Consider the following 18,941-nt stretch of genomic DNA (forward strand, 5'->3'; position numbering starts at 1 on the left):
ACGGGGCACCTGGGTGGCTCAGTCGGTTAAGTGTCTGACTCTTGACATTGGCTCAGGTCACGATCTTGTGTTTGGGGGACTGAGCCCTGCATTGGCCTCTGAGCTGACAGCGTAGAGTCTGCTTGGGATTCTCTCTTCCTTTCTCTCTGCCCCTCCCCCACACCCCGATCCCCATTCTCACCCCCTGCTCATGGGTGTGTGTTCTCTCTTTCTCTCTCTCTCAAAAATAAACATTTTTATTTTTATTTATTTTTTAATTTTAAAAAATTTTTTTAACGTTTATTCATTGTTGAGACAGAAAGAGACAGAGCATGAATGGGGGAAGGTCAGAGAGAGAGGGAGACACAGAATCCAAAACAGGTTCCAGGCTCTGAGCTGTCAGCACAGAGCCTGACGCGGGGCTCAAACTCACGGACCCTGAGATCATGACCTGAGCCGAAGTTGGACGCCCAACCAACTGAGCCACCCAGGCGCCCCCAAAAAAAACATTTTTTAAAAAGAGAATGAGGTGCTCACAAGATAAAAATTTCAAATTATGACATTCTTTTAAATAAACTTATTTTTTATAATTGTGATAAAACTGTGTGTTTATATTATTTTTTTTTGATGTTCAAATTGCATTGTAGAACATTTGGAAAATACAGAAAAGTCCAAAGAAAATAAGAACAATAAAAAATATTCTCCATTGAGGTCTTTGTCTTCACCGAAACTTCAACAAAAACTGTTCTGGTCAAGGTTACTAGTGGCTCTGTCATTGTATTATCCACTGATCTACCCCCAATCATCATCTTTCTCTATAGCAGCACTTGACTCAGTGAACAACTCCCTTCTTTTTCTTTTTCTTTTTTAATTTTTAATTTTTATTTATTTATTTTTTAAAAAAAGATGGGCTGTATTTTTTAAATTTTTATTAATGTTTATTTTTTAGAATTATTTTAGTTCCTTTATTTCTTTTTTTTTTAAATGAAATTTATTGTCAAATTGCTTTCCATAAAACATCCAGTGCTCATCCCAACAGGTGCCCTCCTCAATGCCCATCACCCACTTCCCCCTCCCTCCCACCCCCCATCAACCCTCAGTTTATTCTCAGTTTTTAAGAATCTCTTATGGTTTGGCTCCCTCCCTCTATAACTTTTTTTTTCCTTCCCCTCCCCCATGGTCTTCTGTTAAGTTTCTCAGGATCCACATAAGAGTGAAAACATATGGTATCTGTCTTTCTCTGTATGACTTATTTCACTTAGCATAACACTCTCCAGTTCCATTCACATTGCTACAAAAGGCCATATTTCATTCTTTCTCATTGCCAAGTAACATAAAATACCTAGGAATAAACCTAATCAAAGATTTAAAAGATCTGTATACTGAAAACTATTGAAAGTTTATGGAAACTGTTTATAGAAAGTTATAGAAAACTATAGAAAGTTTATAGAAAGTTAAGGAAATTGAAGAAGATATAAAGAAATAGAAAAACATTCCGTGCTCATGGGTTGGAAGAATAAATATTGTTAAAATGTCAATACTACCCAAAGCTATCTACACATTCAGTGCAATCTCAATCAAAATTGCACCAGCATTCTTCTCGAAGTTAGAACAAGGAATCCTAAAATTTGTATGTAACCACAAAAGACCCTGAATAGCCAAAGTAATATTGGCTATTCCAAAGCAGTAGGCATCACAATCCCGGACTTTAGCCTCTACTACAAAGCTGTAATAATCAAGACAGCATGGTATCGGCACAAAAACAGACACACAGACCAATGGAATAGAATGGAGACTCCAGAATTGGACCCACAAAAGTATGGCCAACTAATCTTTGACAAAGCAGGAAAGAATATCCAATGGAAAAAGGACAGTCTCTTTAACAAACGGTGCTGGGAGACCTGGACAGCAACATGCAGAAGAATGAAACTAGACCACTTTCTTATACCACTCACAAAAATAAACTCAAAATAGATAAAGGACCTGAATGTGAGACAGAAAACCATCAAAACGCTAGAGGAGAAAGCAGGAAAAAACCTCTCTGACCTCAGCCGCAGCAATTTCTTACTTGACAAATCTCCAAAGAAAAGGGAATTAAAAGCAAAAATGAACTATTGAGACCTCATGAAGATAAAGAGCTTCTGCACTGCAAAGGAAACAATCAACAAAACTAAAAGGCAACCAACGGAATGGGAAAAGATATTTGCAAATGACATATCAGACAAAAGGCTAGTATCCAAAATCTATAAAGAACTCACCAAACTCCACACCCAAAAACCAAATAATCCAGTGAATAGGCAGAAAACAAGAATAGACACTTCTCTAAAGAAGACATCCAGATGGCCAACAGGCACATGAAAAGATGCTCAATGTCACTCCTCATCAGGGAAATACAAATCAAAACCACACTCAGATACCACCTCACACCAGTCAGAGTGGCTAAAATGAACAAATCTGGAGACCATAGATGCTGGAGAGGATGTGGAGGAACAGGAACCTTCTTGCACTGTTTGTGGGAATGCAAACTGGTGCAGCCTCTCTGGAAAACAGTGTGGAGGTTGCTCAAAAAATTAAAAATAGATCTACCCTATGACCCAGCAATAGCACTGCTAGGAATTTACCCAAGGGATACAGGAGTGTTGATGCATAGGGGCACTTGTACCCCAATGTTTATAGCAGCACTTTCAACAATAGCCAAATTATGGAAAGAGCCTAAATGTCCATCAACTGATGAATGGTTAAAGAAATTGTGGTTTATATACACAACAGAATACTACTTGGCAATGAGAAAGAATGAACAACTCCCTTCTTGACATACTTTCTTCACTTGGCTTTTGGGACACCACTCTCTCTAGTATTCCTACAAATCACTCATATTTCTTGCTGCTTCTTTGTCTTCCTCACCTCTAAGAGGTTTTCAAGCTGTAGGCCATAACCTACCTATGGGCTGTGAAAATATTTTAATGCCTTTATTTTATTTTATTATTTGAGAGAGAGAGAGAGAGAGAGAGAATCTTAAGCAGTTTCCATGCTTAGTGCACAGCCTGGATGGGGCTCAATCCCACGAACCTAGGATCATGACCTGAGCTGAAATCAAGAGTCAGATGCTCAACTGACTGAGCCACCCAGGCACCCCTTAATGACTTTTAAAACCAGTTTTATTGAGGTATCATTGATATACAAAAACCTGCACATATTTAATGTATACAATTTGAAGAGTTTGGACTGAGTCTTGACCAACTTTTAATTTATTCATTTATTTTTTGGTGGAGACTGATTTACTTATAAGAAAGTAATATTAACATATCTTGTAAAATATGCCGGATATATCTTATGACTGTATAATATATGACTGTAGAAAAGACTAATTCAATTGGAAGAAGTAGAAAGGGGTTTTTATGTCTGCTTTTAAAAAGTTCTTTGAGGGGTGCCTGGGTGGCTCAGTCAGTTAAGACTCTGATTTCGGCTCAGGTCATGATCTCACGGCTTGTGAGTTCGAGCCCCACATCGGGCTCTATGCTGACAGCTCAGAGCCTGGAGCCTGCTTTGGATTCTGTGTCTTTCTCTCTCTCTCTGCCCCTCCTCCACTCACACTCTGTCTCTCTCTGTCTCTCAAAAATAAATAAACATTAAAAAAAAGTTCTTTGGGGCGCCTGGGTGGCGCAGTCGGTTAAGCATCCGACTTCAGCCAGGTCACGATCTCGCAGTCCGTGAGTTTGAGCCCCGCGTCGGGCTCTGGGCTGATGGCTCAGAGCCTGGAGCCTGTTTCCGATTCTGTGTCTCCCTCTCACTCTGCCCCTCCCCCGTTCATGCTCTGTCTCTCTCTATCCCAAAAATAAATAAACGTTGAAAAAAAATTAAAAAAAAAAAGTTCTTTGATTGGAGTACCTGGGTAGCTCAGTTGGTTGAGCATTAGACTTCCATTCAGGTAAGATCTCACCCATGAGTTCGAGCTCCACGTGGGGCTTTCTGCTGTCAGCGTGGAGCCTGCTTCAGATCATCTGTCCCCCTTTCTCTCTGCACCTCCCCCACTCACACCCTCTCAAAGATAAACATTTAAAAATAAATAAAAAGTTCTTTGATTAAGAGGGAACCTTGATAATAGGATCAATAGGGGCAGCATGATGAATGGTGCCTGGGAGAAGAACAACTGTTTTGCGGTGTGGAACGTTTACTTGCCATGACCTCAAGTGTTCTCCCAAACCCTTTAGATGACAAATGTTTTCAATAGAATGTTTAGCAAACTGTAAAGATTCTCTGATGCTGGCAATGGAGCATCTGGCTTTTCCTAATATATTTCTTCCATGGTTTGAATCCATCTAATTCCATGGTTAGAATCTCACTGTGTCTGTGTTTCTAGGTTTAAATCTTTAGCCCAAACTAAACAATTCCTCTCCTGTTCCCACCTCTCCCCTCAAAATTGTGTCAATTTGGCCACTTCTGTTAAGATTGGAACCATACTGAGGCGCCTGGGTGGCTCAGTCAGTTAAATGTCTGACTTCAGCTCAGGTCATGATCTCATAGTTCTCAGAGTTCGTGGGTTTGAGTCCCTCGTTGGGCTCTGTGCTGTCAGCTGCTTCAGATTCTGTGTCTCCGTCTCTCTCTGCCCTTCCCCCGCTTGTGCTCTGTCTCTGTCTCTCAAAAATGAGTAAATGTTAAAAAAAATTTAAAAAAAAGATTGCACAAAAAACCATAAAACCTAGAAATAAAACTAACCAAAGAGGTGAAAAATCTATACACTGAAAACTATAGAAAGCTTATGAAAGAAATTGAAGAAGACACAAAAAAAGGGGGAAAGATTCCATGCTCCTAGATAGGAAGAACAAATATTGTCAAAATGTCGACAATACCCAAAGCAATGTACATATTCAATGCAATCCCTATCAAAATAACACCAGCATTCTTCACAGATCTAGAACAAATAATCCTAAAATTTGTATGGAACAAGAAAAGACCCCGAATAGCCAAAGCAATCTTGAAAAAGAAAACCAAAGCAGGAGGCATCACAATCCCAGTCTTCAAGCTATACTACAAAGCTGTAACCATCAAGACAGTGTGGTACTGGCACAAGAACAGACGCTCAGATCAATGGAACAGAATAGAAAACCCAGAAATTGACCCACAAATGTATGGCCAACTAATCTTGAAAAGCAGGAAAGAATATCCAATGGAATAAAGACAGTCTCTTCAGCAAGTGGTGCTGGGAAAACTGGACAGTGACATGCAGAAGAATGAACCTGGACCACTTTCTTACACCATACACAAAAATAAACTCAAACTGAATGAAAGACCTCAATATAAGACAGGAAGCCATCAAAATTCTCAAGGAGAAAGCAGGCAAAAACCTCTTTGATTTTGGCCGCACCAACTTCTTACTCAACACGTCTCCAGAGGTGTAGGAAACAAAAGCAAAAATGAACTACTGGGACCTCATCAAAATAAGGAGCTTCTGCACAGCAAAGGAAACAGTCAGCAAAACTAAAAGGCAATTGACAGAATGGGAGAAGATATTTGCAAATGATGTATCAGATAAAGGGTTAGTATCCAGAATCTATAAAGAACTTCTCAAACTCAACACCCAAAACACAAATAATCCAGTGAAGAAATGGGCAAAAGACATGAATAGACACTTATCCAAAGAAGACATCCAGATGGCCAACCGACACATGAAAACATGCTCCACATCACTCATCATCAGGGAAATCCAAATCAAAACCACAATGAGATACCACCTTACACCTGTCAGAATGGCTCACATTAACAACTCAGGCAACAACAGATGTTGGCGAGGATGTGGAGAAAGAGCATCTCTTTTGCATTGTTGGTGGCAGTGCAAGCTGGTGCAGCCACTCTGGAAAACAGTATGGAGGTGCCTCAAAAAACTAAAAATAGAACTACCCTACGACCCAGCAATTGCACTACTAAGCATTTATCCATGGGATACAGGTGTGCTGTTTCAAAGGGACACATGCACGCCCGTGTTTATAGCAGCACTATCAACAACAACCACAGTATGGAAAGAACCCAAATGTCCATGGATGGATGAATGGATAAAGAAGATGTGGTGTATGTATGCAATGGAGTATTACTCAGCAATCAAAAAGAATCAAAAGAAATCTTGCCATTTGCAACTACGTGGATGGAACTGGAGGGTATTATGCTAAGTGAAATTAGTCAGTCAGAGAAAGACAAAAATCATATGACTTCACTCATATGAGGACTTTAAGAGACAAAACAGATGAACATAAGGGAAGGGACACAAAAATAATATAAAAATAGGGAGGGGGACAAAACAGAAGAGACTCATAAATATGGAGAACAAACAGAGGGTTGCTGGAGGGGTTGTGGGAGGGGGGGATGAACTAAATGGGTAAGGGGCACTAAGGAATCTACTCCTGAAATCATTGTTGCACTATATGCTAACTAATTTGGATGTAAATTTTAAAAAATAAAAAATAAAATTAATTTAAAAAAAGATTTTATGGTTTAAAAAAAGACTGGAAGCATACTATAGAAAATAAGGGGTTGGTAAAATAATATGCCTAAAAACAAGTTTTTCATTTAATTTTACTTGGAGCAAGAAACTATAAATTCAGCAAGTGCCTCAGTAATTATTCAGGAGTGAGATAACTACCATAGTTAAAATTTTGTAGGAAACGGTTTAGAGAAAGAGCTGCAACGATATTTTCCCCCATTTTCTTTCTTCTGCTACTGGCTTGTTATTTCCCCCCTTACCTTTCCAATACAGCTTTGCCCCACTATATGAAAGTAGAGCATTCCTATGAAACCTTTCATAAGCTGGACTGGCATAATGTCAAGAAGCAATTACTATTAAATCATACAGAAAAATTTTTGAGCATTCCCAGACCCCTGAAATAACAATTCTTAGGCTTTTCTGATACCTTAGAATGCACCTTGCTAACGGATGCACAAAATAAATTGAGATAAAGCACAGATGCTCACAGACACAATTCAAAGATGTGGTGGTTTTGCTGAGTGCAGATGGGGGGAAGGAGGTCTTGGTGGGGACACCCTTGCTGCTCTGGGGGCTAACTGCCAAACAAACACCGAATGCTATTTTCACTTTTTACCTTTTTTCATAAAAGCAAAATCCTCTTCGGATTTCTTTCAGTTAGCAAAAACAGATACTACTGAGGGCCTTTGGAAAACAGAAGTGGGCTAACATGAACTTCTGGAAGGTGGGAATGATAGCATCTGTTCATTCTCACCTTATATATTACACATCATTTAGTATTTACCCTCCTCTGCTTTGTTTTTCTTGTGAGAAACATTTTTTAAAGAAAGAATGAAATATATAGAAAATAGCAGAAAACATCACATAGTAAAAGTAGGTATTGTTTTGTGAAACTTCAGTCTTAAGTGTGTGTGTATGTGTGTGTGTCTGTAAGGGGTCAGGACATAAAATGGTTTTCATATGATAGGTCAAAGTCGATATAATTTTGAGCCACAATGATTCCAACCAAACACTTGGGAGTACCTCAGGGCTTGGACCTCAGACTTTTTTTCTATCCTCACTCATTCTCTTGGTCACTCCCTCTAGTTTCATGGTTTTTGTTTTGTTTTAGGTTATTATGGTAAAATATACATAGCATAATATTATTACTTTAACCATTCAAAGGTGTACACTTTGGTAGCATGAAATACATTAATGATGTTGTATAACCCAGCCTCATAGTTTTCAGTACCATTTATTTGCTAGACTGGATTTTTTTCCCCCAATACTAGCTCATATATTCAACTGTCTTTTTAATATCGCCACTTAGATGTCTAACAGGCATTTTAAGTTATAGTTAAAAAATATTTTTCAGGGGCGCCTGGGTGGCGCAGTCGGTTAAGCGTCCGACTTCAGCCAGGTCACGGTCTCGCGGTCCGTGAGTTCGAGCCCTGCCTCAGGCTCAGGGCTGATGGCTCAGAGCCTGGAGCCTGTTTCTGATTCTGTGTCTCCCTCTCTCTCTGCCCCTCCCCCGTTCATGCTCTGTCTCTCTCTGTCCCAAAAATAAATAAACTTTGGAAAAAAATTAAAAAAAAATATTTTTCAATTTATTAGGTAACATTTTTTCCGTATGTTTATTGAGCATGTTTTTTTTTAAATTTTTTTTAGTAGACTTGTCTTTTGCTTTTTTTTCTTTTGGATTTTTAAAAAAAATCTTATTGATTTGTGTAGAGCAGTGTTAACCCTTTGTTAAATATGTGGCAATTTCCCCCGATTCGCCTAAAGCAACTTATTTTGTCTATAATTTTGGTGCAAGGAAGTTGCACATTATTATGCCATCAATGTATCAGCCTCACTTTAATTGTTTCAACCTTTGGTGTAGGGTTAGACATTCTTCCCCAAAGATGGTAAATTCCCTCTCATCCTGCATTTTCTTAGCAATGCTCATGCACTTATTTATTCTTTCTCCTAATGAAAATTAAAATCATTTGGTCAACTTAAAAAATTGGGGGATTTTTCTTAGAGTTTTTTGGAAGAAATTATATATATATTTTAGAAAGAGAGAGAGGGAGTGAGCAGGGAAGGGGCAGAGGGAGAGAGAGAGAATCCTAAGCAGGCTCCAAGCTCAGCTCAGAGCCCAACCCAGGGCTCCATCCCACGACCCTGAGATCATGACCTGAGCCAAAATCAAGAAATCAAGGACCAAATGCTCCACTGACTGAGCCACCCAGGAGCCCCAATCAGGGACTATTTGTAAAGGCCTGGGTAGTATATAGAATCCCAGGCCTAGTAACAATAGGGAGTTGTTACCACACTTAGCCTGAAGAGGCAAGGGAAGAAAGTGACTACTAGAACCTGGAGAGGACAGCTGTATGGAGAGAGTCATCTGACTGAAGGTGTAGTGGCCTTTAGTAGAAGAGTACAGCCAATCTACAGCAACCTGGCAGAGAGACTGCCAGAAGCAAATTACCCCAGCCTCACTCTCCGTGTGTCCTGCATCTCCTATTGGTATGTCTCATCGGACAAACCTAAACAGAAGCCAAGGAGCCTATTGATAGTGTCTACTTTTTGAAGCAGAGCAGGCTGGAGAAGAGAGCAGAATAGACTGGAGAAGCTGCAGATGAGGAAGGAGGAGGTTTAGGAAGTTAGCAGAATTAAGTGCTTGGAAAAAGGTATCCCTACTGCCACCCACAGCCATTTTTAACACCAAAACCTCACCTATCTTCCACTTAGGACAAACCCCTGACTACACCCTTGGACAGGTGCACTGGTCTCTGCCCAGCTGTGACCTCACCCAGACCCTGGGCTGCTGAGTGCTCCTCCTCCTCATTCTGGGGATGATCTTTTTCACTCCATAACATAACTTAGATGGACAGTGACCCTTGTGATCTTGTCCACTGCATTGTGATTGTGAAAACTACATGCCCCTGAAGGCACACTTTTTGTTGACTGCTGTGGGTGATTTTAACTTTCTTCACAGTGCCCTAGATATCATTTCCCTTAAGGCCCAAACAGGGGTCTTCTTAGGTGTGGACACTGGCCAAGTCAAATCCTCCCCAGATCCCACACTATGACTGTGGCCCATCAGACCTGGTGGTCTGTCCCCCACACCAAATGGTCCTCACCCACCTCACCCCCCACTGAGTTGTCCACCCCCCTTCTGAGGGTACTTGGAGGTTCCTATTCCTACCCCACCCCCAGGAGCAGCACCCAGGACTAGGGTTCTCCACCTCCTCAGTCTGTTCGCTCCATCAGAGAGCTCTGTGATTCCGCTCTTTGGCCAAGGCCTCATCAGCTTGGTCCAGCCACTGAGAGAAGAAAGAAGAAGCCTGGAGAGAAGGGGAGAGACACATGTGGAGGGCTAGCCGAGGGACTGAGAGACCACCAAGGTGATGCTATCACCTGATCAGGCACCACGCAGGATTGTTTAGCCTCTTTTTGTTTGTTTGTTTGTTTATTGATTTATTTTGAGAGAGACAGAGAGAGCAGGAGGGGCAGAGAGAGAATCCCAAGCAGGCTCCACACCCAGAGCAGAGCCCAATGCAGGGTTCTGAAAACTCATGAATTTTGAGATCATGACCCGAGCCAAAACCAAGAGCCAGATGCTTAACTGACCAAGCTACCCAAGCACCCTTCTTTTTTCTTTTTTAATGTTTATTTATTTATTGAGAAGGAGAGAGCAGGAGAGGGCCAGAGAGACAGAGAGAGAGGGAATCCCAAGCAGGCTCCGTGCTGTCAGTGTAGAACCCGACATGGGGCTCGATCCCATGAACTGCAAGATTATGACCAAAACCAAGAGTCAGATGCTTAATCGACTGAGCTCTCCAGGCACCCCTTTCTTAAAAGGAATACAGACACCTTTCCACCCATTCTCACTACATGCAAAATCTTAACATTAAAATTAAGTGTAAAAAAAAAAAAGAGAGAGAGGCAAAGCAAGAAACAGACTCTTAACTATAGAGAACAAACTGATGGTTACTGGAGAGGAGGTGGATGAAGGTGGGGGGGATCGGTTACATAGGTGATGGAGATTAAGGAGGGCACTGGTTGTGATGAGCACCAGGTGCTGTGTGTAAGTGATGAATCACTAAATTCTACACCTGAAACTAATATTTCACTGTACATTAACTAGCTGAAATTTAAATAAAAACTTGGTGGTGGGGGGGAGTGTAAAGAAGCACAACAAACATTCAGCAAAAACTCATTACATTATAGATGGGCATTTTTTCTTTAACTGGTGTGATGTAATCATGTCTTTCCAAAAGAGTAGTGCCTCATTCCTTCCTATTTCACCCATACGATTCTGGTGGGGGCTGCCAGTTACTGTAAACTCCGCCAGCCCCACCCCCGGATGGGGGCCATGTCTCAGGATAGACTAAAAATGCTCTCTTGGGTTTTCCAAATTGAAACAAGAGGATTCTTTTTTAGTTACTAAGCATCTGGCTTGCCCTATGGAAAAAGCCTATCTTAAACTGGAAGGACCAAGCTAAAGTGTAGAGGGAAGCACACATGAGACTTTCAGAGAGAAAGAACATGAGAGAGTGCTGACAATATCGAATTCCTGGTTCTTTCTGGTCATCCTGGAAGCCAGCCTGACTCCTGTCCATTCTTCATTTTGATCACACAAGTCAATCAATTCCCTTTTTTGCCTAAGGCAGTTTGAGATGGACTTTTGCCACTCACAACCAAGGATCTTGAGTTGGGATCATGGGAAGTACGTCCCCAGTTGGCCTAATAGCTAACTAAATATACTTTTAGCATATTAGCAAGACAATACTATCTAGAAACTCTGTTAGAGGTCTAACATTGCCCCACCTTGCCTACCTGCTTTGGGCCAGGCTCGATGAAGTATGTAGTGATGGTGGTGATGTCAGATGTGATCTCACAGAGCCAGGCGATGCCAGTGATCACAACATGCAGGATGTGCTCCCTGCTGTGGACATAGTGATAGGCAGTGCTAAAGACATTGGCAACACCCTGTAGAGACAGAAAATTTTAATAGTCTTTTGAAAAAATTGTTTTTAATGTTTATTTTTGAGAGAGAAGAGAGAAAGAGTGTGAGCAGAAAGAGTGTGAGAGAGAAAGAGGAAGAAGCAGAAACAGAAACAGGGAGACACAGAATCCTAAGCAGCTCCAGACTCTGAGCTGTCAGCACAGGCCCAACATGGGACTTGAACCCACAAGCTGTGAGATCATGACCTGAGCCAAAGTCGGACACTTAACTGAGCCACCCTGGCACCCCAACTGTCTTTTCTTTTTAAAATAGCAGAATAATGCACCAATTGGCTTATCTTTTTTTTAATGTTTATTTTTCAGAGAAAGCACAAGTGGGGGAGGGGCAGAGAGAGGGGGACAGAGGATCTGAAGCACGCTGTGTGCTGACAGCAGCGATCCTGATGTGGGGCTCAAACTCACGATCCCTGAGATCGTGACCTGAGCTTAAGTCTGATGCTCAACCACTGAGCCATTCAGGTGCCCCGGATTATCTTTTTAAATTAATGATGACCTACTTCAGACAAAGTATTCATCAGTTCTCAAAAGGCAGTGTTCCAGATTCTACTATGAAAAAAAAGATCTCAAGAAATCAAAGATGTAAGGAGATATCTACTAAAAGATCCGCATAACTTTATTATGTTTCCTGATAATCATCCAGTGAAATTTGTGATATGTGCTATCAGAGAATAGAGTCAGAAGAACAAGATAAAGTTTGAAATGAGAAAAAATATTTAAAAGCCAGGAGCTAATGACAGCCTTGGGCAGATGGGTAGGAGCTGCCCTGATATGATGCAATTTCAATTTCTGGATCTTTCTGTCCTTTTTGTCATCAGATCAGTACAGGTTGTACTCTGGTCCAAGGCCTGCAACATGCTAGATAACAGAGTCTTCTTATAGGCATTAAGAGAGGCTGTTACACAGAAAAGGGGGATGAAGTCCTTAGAACGCATCTGTTGTCTTGTTGTCAAGAGACTCTAGGAACCACAAATTCTTCAAGACTATATGAATTTTATAATACAACCCGAGGCATCTAAGGGTAACTCAGGACACTTTACCTCTAGGTCCTGGAGAATCTATTTAAAGTTCATATTGAGGGGCACCTGGGTGGTTAAGTGTCCAACTTCAGCTCAGGTCATGATCTCATGGTTCGAGGGTTTGAGCCCCATGTCAGGCTCTGTGCTGACAGCGGAGGGTCTGCTTGGGATTCTCTCTCTCTCTCTCTCTCTCTCTCTCTCTCTCTCTCTCTCTGCCCTTTCCCCACTTGAGCATGCTTTCTCTCTCTCTCAAAATAAATAAACTTAAAAAAATAAAAAATTAAGTTCATTTTGACATGGTCTCTAATAAGATTATATATAATTCACCTACTGTTAACTCCATACTCCTCCATTTTCTTCTTGATATCTTTATATCATTCTTATATCAGATAAGAGTCAATCACATTATTAAGAAGATGTCCAGGGGCACCTAGGTGACTCAGTCAGTTAAGGGTCCAGCTCTTGATTTCGGCTCAGGTCATGATCTCACAGTTTGTGAGTTTGAGCCCCACATTGGGCTCTCTTTCCCTCAAAATAACTAAATAAACATTTTTTTAAAATGTCCAGAGAAAAAGATTCCACCACTTTCCTCAGTTATACATCCAATAAATGGGAAGAGAAAAAAATTTTTTAAGTTTATTTATTTTGAGAGAGAGATAGAGAGAGTGGGAGAGGCAAAGAGAGACGGAGAGAGATTCCCAAGCACAGTGCTCTGTGCTGACAGCACAGAGCCCAATGAGGGGCTCGAACTCACAAACTGTGAGATCATGACCTGAGCTGAAATCAAGAGTTTAATCTACCTGACTGAGTCACCCAGGTGCCCTGAGAAGAGAAAATTTTTAAATTGTGGTAAATAAACATAAAGAGCCAGATGCTTAGAGGGGAATACGTGGTAAAGGCATAGCAAGTTCCTGATTGTTGCTACATCCCAGTCCATCGCCTCCATAAAGGCTTTCAATCTTTCTTCATTGCAATTACTATTCATAAAATCAAATTAAAATGCTTGTAGAAATAAATGATCCAGTTATAGTCTTAAAAGTGCTTATCTTTTGGAGCACCTGGGTGGCTCAGTCGGTTAAGCATCCAACTTTAGCTCAGGTCATGATCTCCTGGTTCATAGATTCAAGCCCCATGTCGGGCTCTGTGCTGACAGCTCAGAGCCTGGAGCCTGCTTCGCATTCTGTGTCTCCCCATCTCTCTGCCCCTTCCCTGCTCATACTCTCAAAAATAAATAAACATTGAAAAAAATTTTAAGTGCCCATCTTTTTGTGATCTAATTTGAAAACATGAATACTCAAGAAACATTTAGGTTTCTTCCTACATTCTTCATCCTTAAAAATCATGACACTGAAATCAAGAGTCATGGGAATGCATTTGTGAAAAAAGTAAAAGATTTCTAGGTTCCCCCTACTAATAAAACATAAATATCTCCCTTCTAAAGATTCATTCCTACTTTGTGGGTCTTAGTTAGTAGTCTAATGGTTGGATTTCAGTGCTACAGCATAAAATGCTGTTCCTATAATTAATGCAATAGGACACATATTAACAATCTTCCCAGAAGCTAAAGCATAGATGAGGCTGAGAGTCCTTCTATGTGTAATGGAGAACCTCTCCAAAGACTGTTAGACATACACAGTAAATAGTAACAAGTATGATGACACTATTTTCATCTGGGTTTAGGTTTTACTTTTTAAAAAGTATAGAAGGAGAGGCCATCTTACCATTGCTCTTGAAGAATTCCTCCATGACTTACCTGATAGAATCTGATCTCATGAGGCACAAAGATGTTTATTTTTTGGGGATCTCTTAGGGTGTCAACAGCCATGACCCCAAAGACCCTCATATATGCATCCTGAAGAGGCAGAGCCAGGAATGAACCATTTTGATCACTCTTCTTGATGGAATTGTTCCAGAAGAAGACGTTCCCATGGTGCTGAACCTGGGGGACATGTATTGGCTTCCCTTCATCCACTACTGTAAAGCTGAGGAATAGGAATTAGAAGGTGGTAGAAAGGCATGGGAGAAGGCTTTAGATGAAACCGTGCAGGAAATTAGATCAATTCTCCATTCATAGTTATTGTCATTATATGTCAGAGAATTGGACTCATGAAATTACTAGTTTGGAGAGTCTGACTTTAGAAAAAGATTAAAAAACAAGCTTAGCTCATACCAGAGAAAACATATATGAACAGGATGCTGGAGACATAACTTATAAAGCAGGAAGAAATAATTGAGCTGATGTTGTGAGGCAGAGTTCCAACATGGCAAATCACTGCCTAGGAGTCAACTCTAGAATTGACCAGGTGAAATTATTTAAGACTGGAAACCCATCACCTCCCACTCCAGAAGCATTGGTGGCCTGAGGTCTTTCTCTCTTGGGAAGCTAACTGGGATTTCTATACTAGTTTATTTCAGAAAGGGAACTATTTTTTTTTAGAAGTGTAAAACCAACCTCTTCAAGAAATTCTTACCTGATTCCCTTCATGTCCCTGTAGAGTACCCTGTTCAGTACAAATGGAGCATCATCTAAAGTAGAAGCTACGTTCCTCAATAGAACATTCCCTCTATCAGGCAGTAGTCTGTTTTCTTCTAAGAGGGAAATGTGAGCACTGATCTTCTTATTTCCATGGGATTCAGCATCCTATGTCAAAATGTTTCTGATGATGTATTTGATGATTAAGAGTTATTCTCTTTTTTTTTTAAATTTTTTTTTCAACGTTTATTTATTTTTGGGACAGAGAGAGACAGAGCATGAACAGGGGAGGGGCAGAGAGAGAGGGAGACACAGAATCGGAAACAGGCTCCAGGCTCCGAGCCATCAGCCCAGACCCTGACGCGGGGCTCGAACTCACGGACCGCGAGATCGTGACCTGGCTGAAGTCCGACGCTTAACCGACTGCGCCACCCAGGCGCCCCAAGAGTTATTCTCTTAATCACGTCTCCCATCATTAGCCAGTTTGTGCATCTGACCACAATAATTACCATTCATGGGCAGTGGGGAAAAGGCTGACACCACAGCTGTCTCCTAAACCTGAGTTTTTGGTTTTGTTTTTTGAGAGAGACAGAGAGAGAGAGAGAGAGAGAGAGAGAGAGAGAGAGAGAGAGAAGGAGGGAGAGAGAGAGAGAGAGAGAGAGAGAGAGAGAGAGAGAAGGAGGGAGAGAGAGAGAGAGAGAGAGAGAGAGAGAGAGAGAGAGACAGAGAGAGAGAGAGAGAAGGAGGGAGGGAGAGAGAGAGAGAGAGAGAGAGAGAGAGAGAGAGAGAGAGAGAGAGAATCTCCACAGTGAGTGTGGAGCCTGATGAGGGGCTAGATTCTACAACTGTGAGATCATGACCTGAGCTAAAATCAAAAGTTGGACGCATAACCAACTGAGCCACCCAAATGCCCCCCAAATCTGAGTTTTAATGAATGGAATGGATTTACTTTATGTCAACTAGACTAAAAAAAAATCTCTCAAGTCTTCTCAAATTTAGAGGTTTAAAACTTGGATTCCTTTGAACTATAGTCATATTGTCTCAGCTTCAGTTAAAAGTATTTATCTTAGAGGGCCAGGGCAAGAATATGGCTTCATTTAACTCATATTTCTTGAGTACATTTTCACCATCTACTCTGAAGTGAATGTAGGAAAAAATGCTCTCAGGGAATTCTTAACATAGTTTGGCTATGATATTTGATTTATGCCAGGAAAAAATTTCTTGGGGTCTCAGATTGCAGAGTTTATGCAACTACTATTTCTAACTAAAATAACAGAAAATTCTCTGTACCTAAAATATTATTATGTTATTAACAATATTGTGTTGACACATTATTGAGCATTCCATAATTTGGGGACATGAAAAATGTTTTCCTTGATTTTTGCCTTCCCTTTCTATATATTTGGGTTTGCTTTTTTTTTTCTTTTCATTTTTGGAAAAATATTGAATGCTTCACAAATTAGCATGACATCCTTGAGCAGGGGCCATGCTAATCTTCTCTGTATTGTTCCAATTTTAGTGTATGTGCTGCTGAAGCAAGCACTGGGTTTACTTTTCATGTATTTTTTTTTTCTTTTGCCTTTATTCTTCCTTTTCTACATAAAAGATCTACAGAGTAACTAGCAAATGTAGTAAGATTTCTCTTAGGGTACCACAGACCTCTGAAGCAAGTTGGAGTAATACTTGTTTTTCTAGATTGGTCTTCTGCTCCTGGTCACACCATTTCAAAGTACATTGGAAAATTCAGCCATTCAGTTGATGAATCCATTAATTAAGTGTTGCTATTTAATTGAGCTGAATGGCTCCAAGTTCCCTGGACTAGTGGAATCTGTGATATGTATCTATCTATCATCTATCTATCTATCTATCTATCTATCTATCTATCTATCTATATCTATATGTCTATATATCTATATATCGATATCTCTATCTATCTATCTATCTATCGCAGCCATGCTGGCTGTTTCTGTCCAGGAGGGGCAGCAAGCTGGGAGTGCCTGAGGGGGTGGCAAAGCTGTGGGCAGTGGTCCATCAGAGTCATGTGTTTTAAGTGACATGATTCTATAATAGTATCAGCTTGTTTCTAGGCAGTGCAATGAAATATTGTGTGATATTGGATCCTACTTCCTAATGACCTTATGATTTAAATAGTTTCTTTTAAAAATTTTAATGTTTATTTTGAGACAGAAAGAGAGTCAGCAAGTGGGGGGAGGGGCAGAGAGAGAGGAGAGAGAGAATCCTAAGCAGGCTCCATGCTGTCAGCACAGAGTCCAACACGGGGCTCGATTTGATGAACCATGAGATCATGACCTGAGTGGAAACCAAGAGTCAGACACTTAACTGACTGAGCCAACTAGGTGCCCCTTAAATTGTTCCTTTAAAATTTTTTTCATTTTAGAGGGAGAGACAGTGTGTGCAAGCAGAGGAGAGGGGCAGAGGGAGAGCGAGAAAGAGAGAGTCTTAACCAGTCTCCATACTCAGCGAGAACCCCACACAGGGTCCGATCCCATGACCTTGGGATCATGACCTAAGCCAAAATCAGGAGTTGGATGCTCAACTGGCTGAGCCACCCAGACGACCCTAAATAGTTCATTTTTAAACTGACTCCTAAAACATTTTTCAAGGGAAATGTAGCTTGAACTGCCTGTACCATCTCCTTACTGGTATTTTTCAATATTAGCCTATTGTCTTCTCTAAGCTTATTGACTCTCAGCACAAATGAAATTAGAAATCCCAAGACACAATTCTGTCTCTTATACCTTTCCTCTCTACTGCTACCTTCCCAACCTGCAATCATTCCAGTTGTGTCTTTCCTAGGCTTTGGGTCACTGTAATGTTTTGGAATGAACAAAACATCTATAGCAGTACTCAGTAATTTTTCAAGAGAATTTAGTGTGCTCCCCCTTTGCAACCATTGAACATCACATACTAGGAGGAAATTTTTCCTCTTATATTTCACTTTAGAAAAACATACCTGGATGAGGGCCTTAAAGGTCTCGGTGTACACTGGCTCCAAAGATACCCCACTTGTCTCTGCAGCATATTGGATTCGGTATAGCCACTTCCGCCTGGCACAATTCCTCAGGTTCTCAGTAGGGCTCCTTTCTAAAGTATTCATCAGAAACTCCACAACAGTTTCCAGAACATGATCTTCATTGCCCCTGAGTTCAGATACAACCAACTGTATGTATTTCTGAAATTGTTTTGAAGACATCCTCACTTCTTGACCAGGGTGTGGCTTTGGAAATTGGATGTGTAGTTTAGCTAAAAGACATAAACACAAAATGAAGAACTAATCAAAAGTTCATTTATCTATGGGGGAAATTTTCATTCCCCTTTTATAGCAGACTGAAGCCCCTGACAACTGCTCCCCATGGAAAACCAGGTATATCAAAGGCATCTCAAAGCCTAATGAAATATCTTACAGTGACTTCCTGTATTGAACTCACAATATCCTGTGTCATCTTCCCTGTTTCTGTTTTGTTTTTTTAACTCCACCACTCAGCCAGATGAAACTCCAGGGTCAACTCTGACTCCTCCCTACTTTTTACCTTCCATATCCAATAGGCCACTTAATCCTATCCTGTTAGCCTTTGGCAATATATCTTGTTGCCACTCCTCTCCATTCCTAATTCCATAATCCCAAACCAGTGTTAGTCATTTTATACATAATTAGATTACCAATAGTAAGTCTCAATACATATTTATAAAATTAAATTAAAACAACTTACAACAAAAAGCAGAATCAGGCCTATAAATACAGAGAGCAAACTGATGGTTGCCAGAGGGAAGATGGGTGGGGAGATGGACAAAAAGGGTGAAGGGGAGTGGGAGATACAGGCTTCTTGTTATAGAATGAATAAGTCACAGGAATAAAAGACATAGCATAGGGGATATAGTCAGTAATATTGTAATAGCTTTGTATGGTGACAGATGGTATCTACACTTGAGGGGAGCATAGCATAACAGATAGAAAAGTTGAATCACTATGTTGTACACCTAAATC

General features: G+C 40.6%; 1 protein-coding gene and 1 non-coding gene across 42 annotated transcripts in view; both read right to left on the reverse strand.

The window, feature by feature from the left end:
• Positions 1 to 18,941, reverse strand: part of EFCAB5 (EF-hand calcium binding domain 5) — a 198,426-nt gene that overhangs the window by 18,004 nt on the left and 161,481 nt on the right. For 40 of the 41 annotated variants that reach the window (XM_045044905.1, XM_045044891.1, XM_045044887.1 and 37 more), the window contains 4 exons: positions 17,910 to 18,199; positions 14,934 to 15,103; positions 14,216 to 14,444; positions 11,258 to 11,410 (listed from right to left, as the gene is read on the reverse strand). In XM_045044905.1, the coding sequence (XP_044900840.1) occupies positions 11,258 to 11,410; positions 14,216 to 14,444; positions 14,934 to 15,103; positions 17,910 to 18,199 (842 nt within the window). Of the gene's footprint in view, positions 1 to 9,663; positions 9,763 to 11,257; positions 11,411 to 14,215; positions 14,445 to 14,933; positions 15,104 to 17,909; positions 18,200 to 18,941 lie in introns of all 41 variants that reach the window. The other variant, XR_006589737.1, reaches the window with a different exon arrangement.
• Positions 16,372 to 16,478, reverse strand: LOC111557957. The gene has a single exon (XR_002738356.1). It is a non-coding gene; the product is annotated as a U6 spliceosomal RNA (small nuclear RNA).

This window comes from Felis catus, chromosome E1, assembly GCF_018350175.1.
Source record: "Felis catus isolate Fca126 chromosome E1, F.catus_Fca126_mat1.0, whole genome shotgun sequence".
NCBI classification, from domain to species: Eukaryota; Metazoa; Chordata; class Mammalia; order Carnivora; family Felidae; genus Felis; species Felis catus.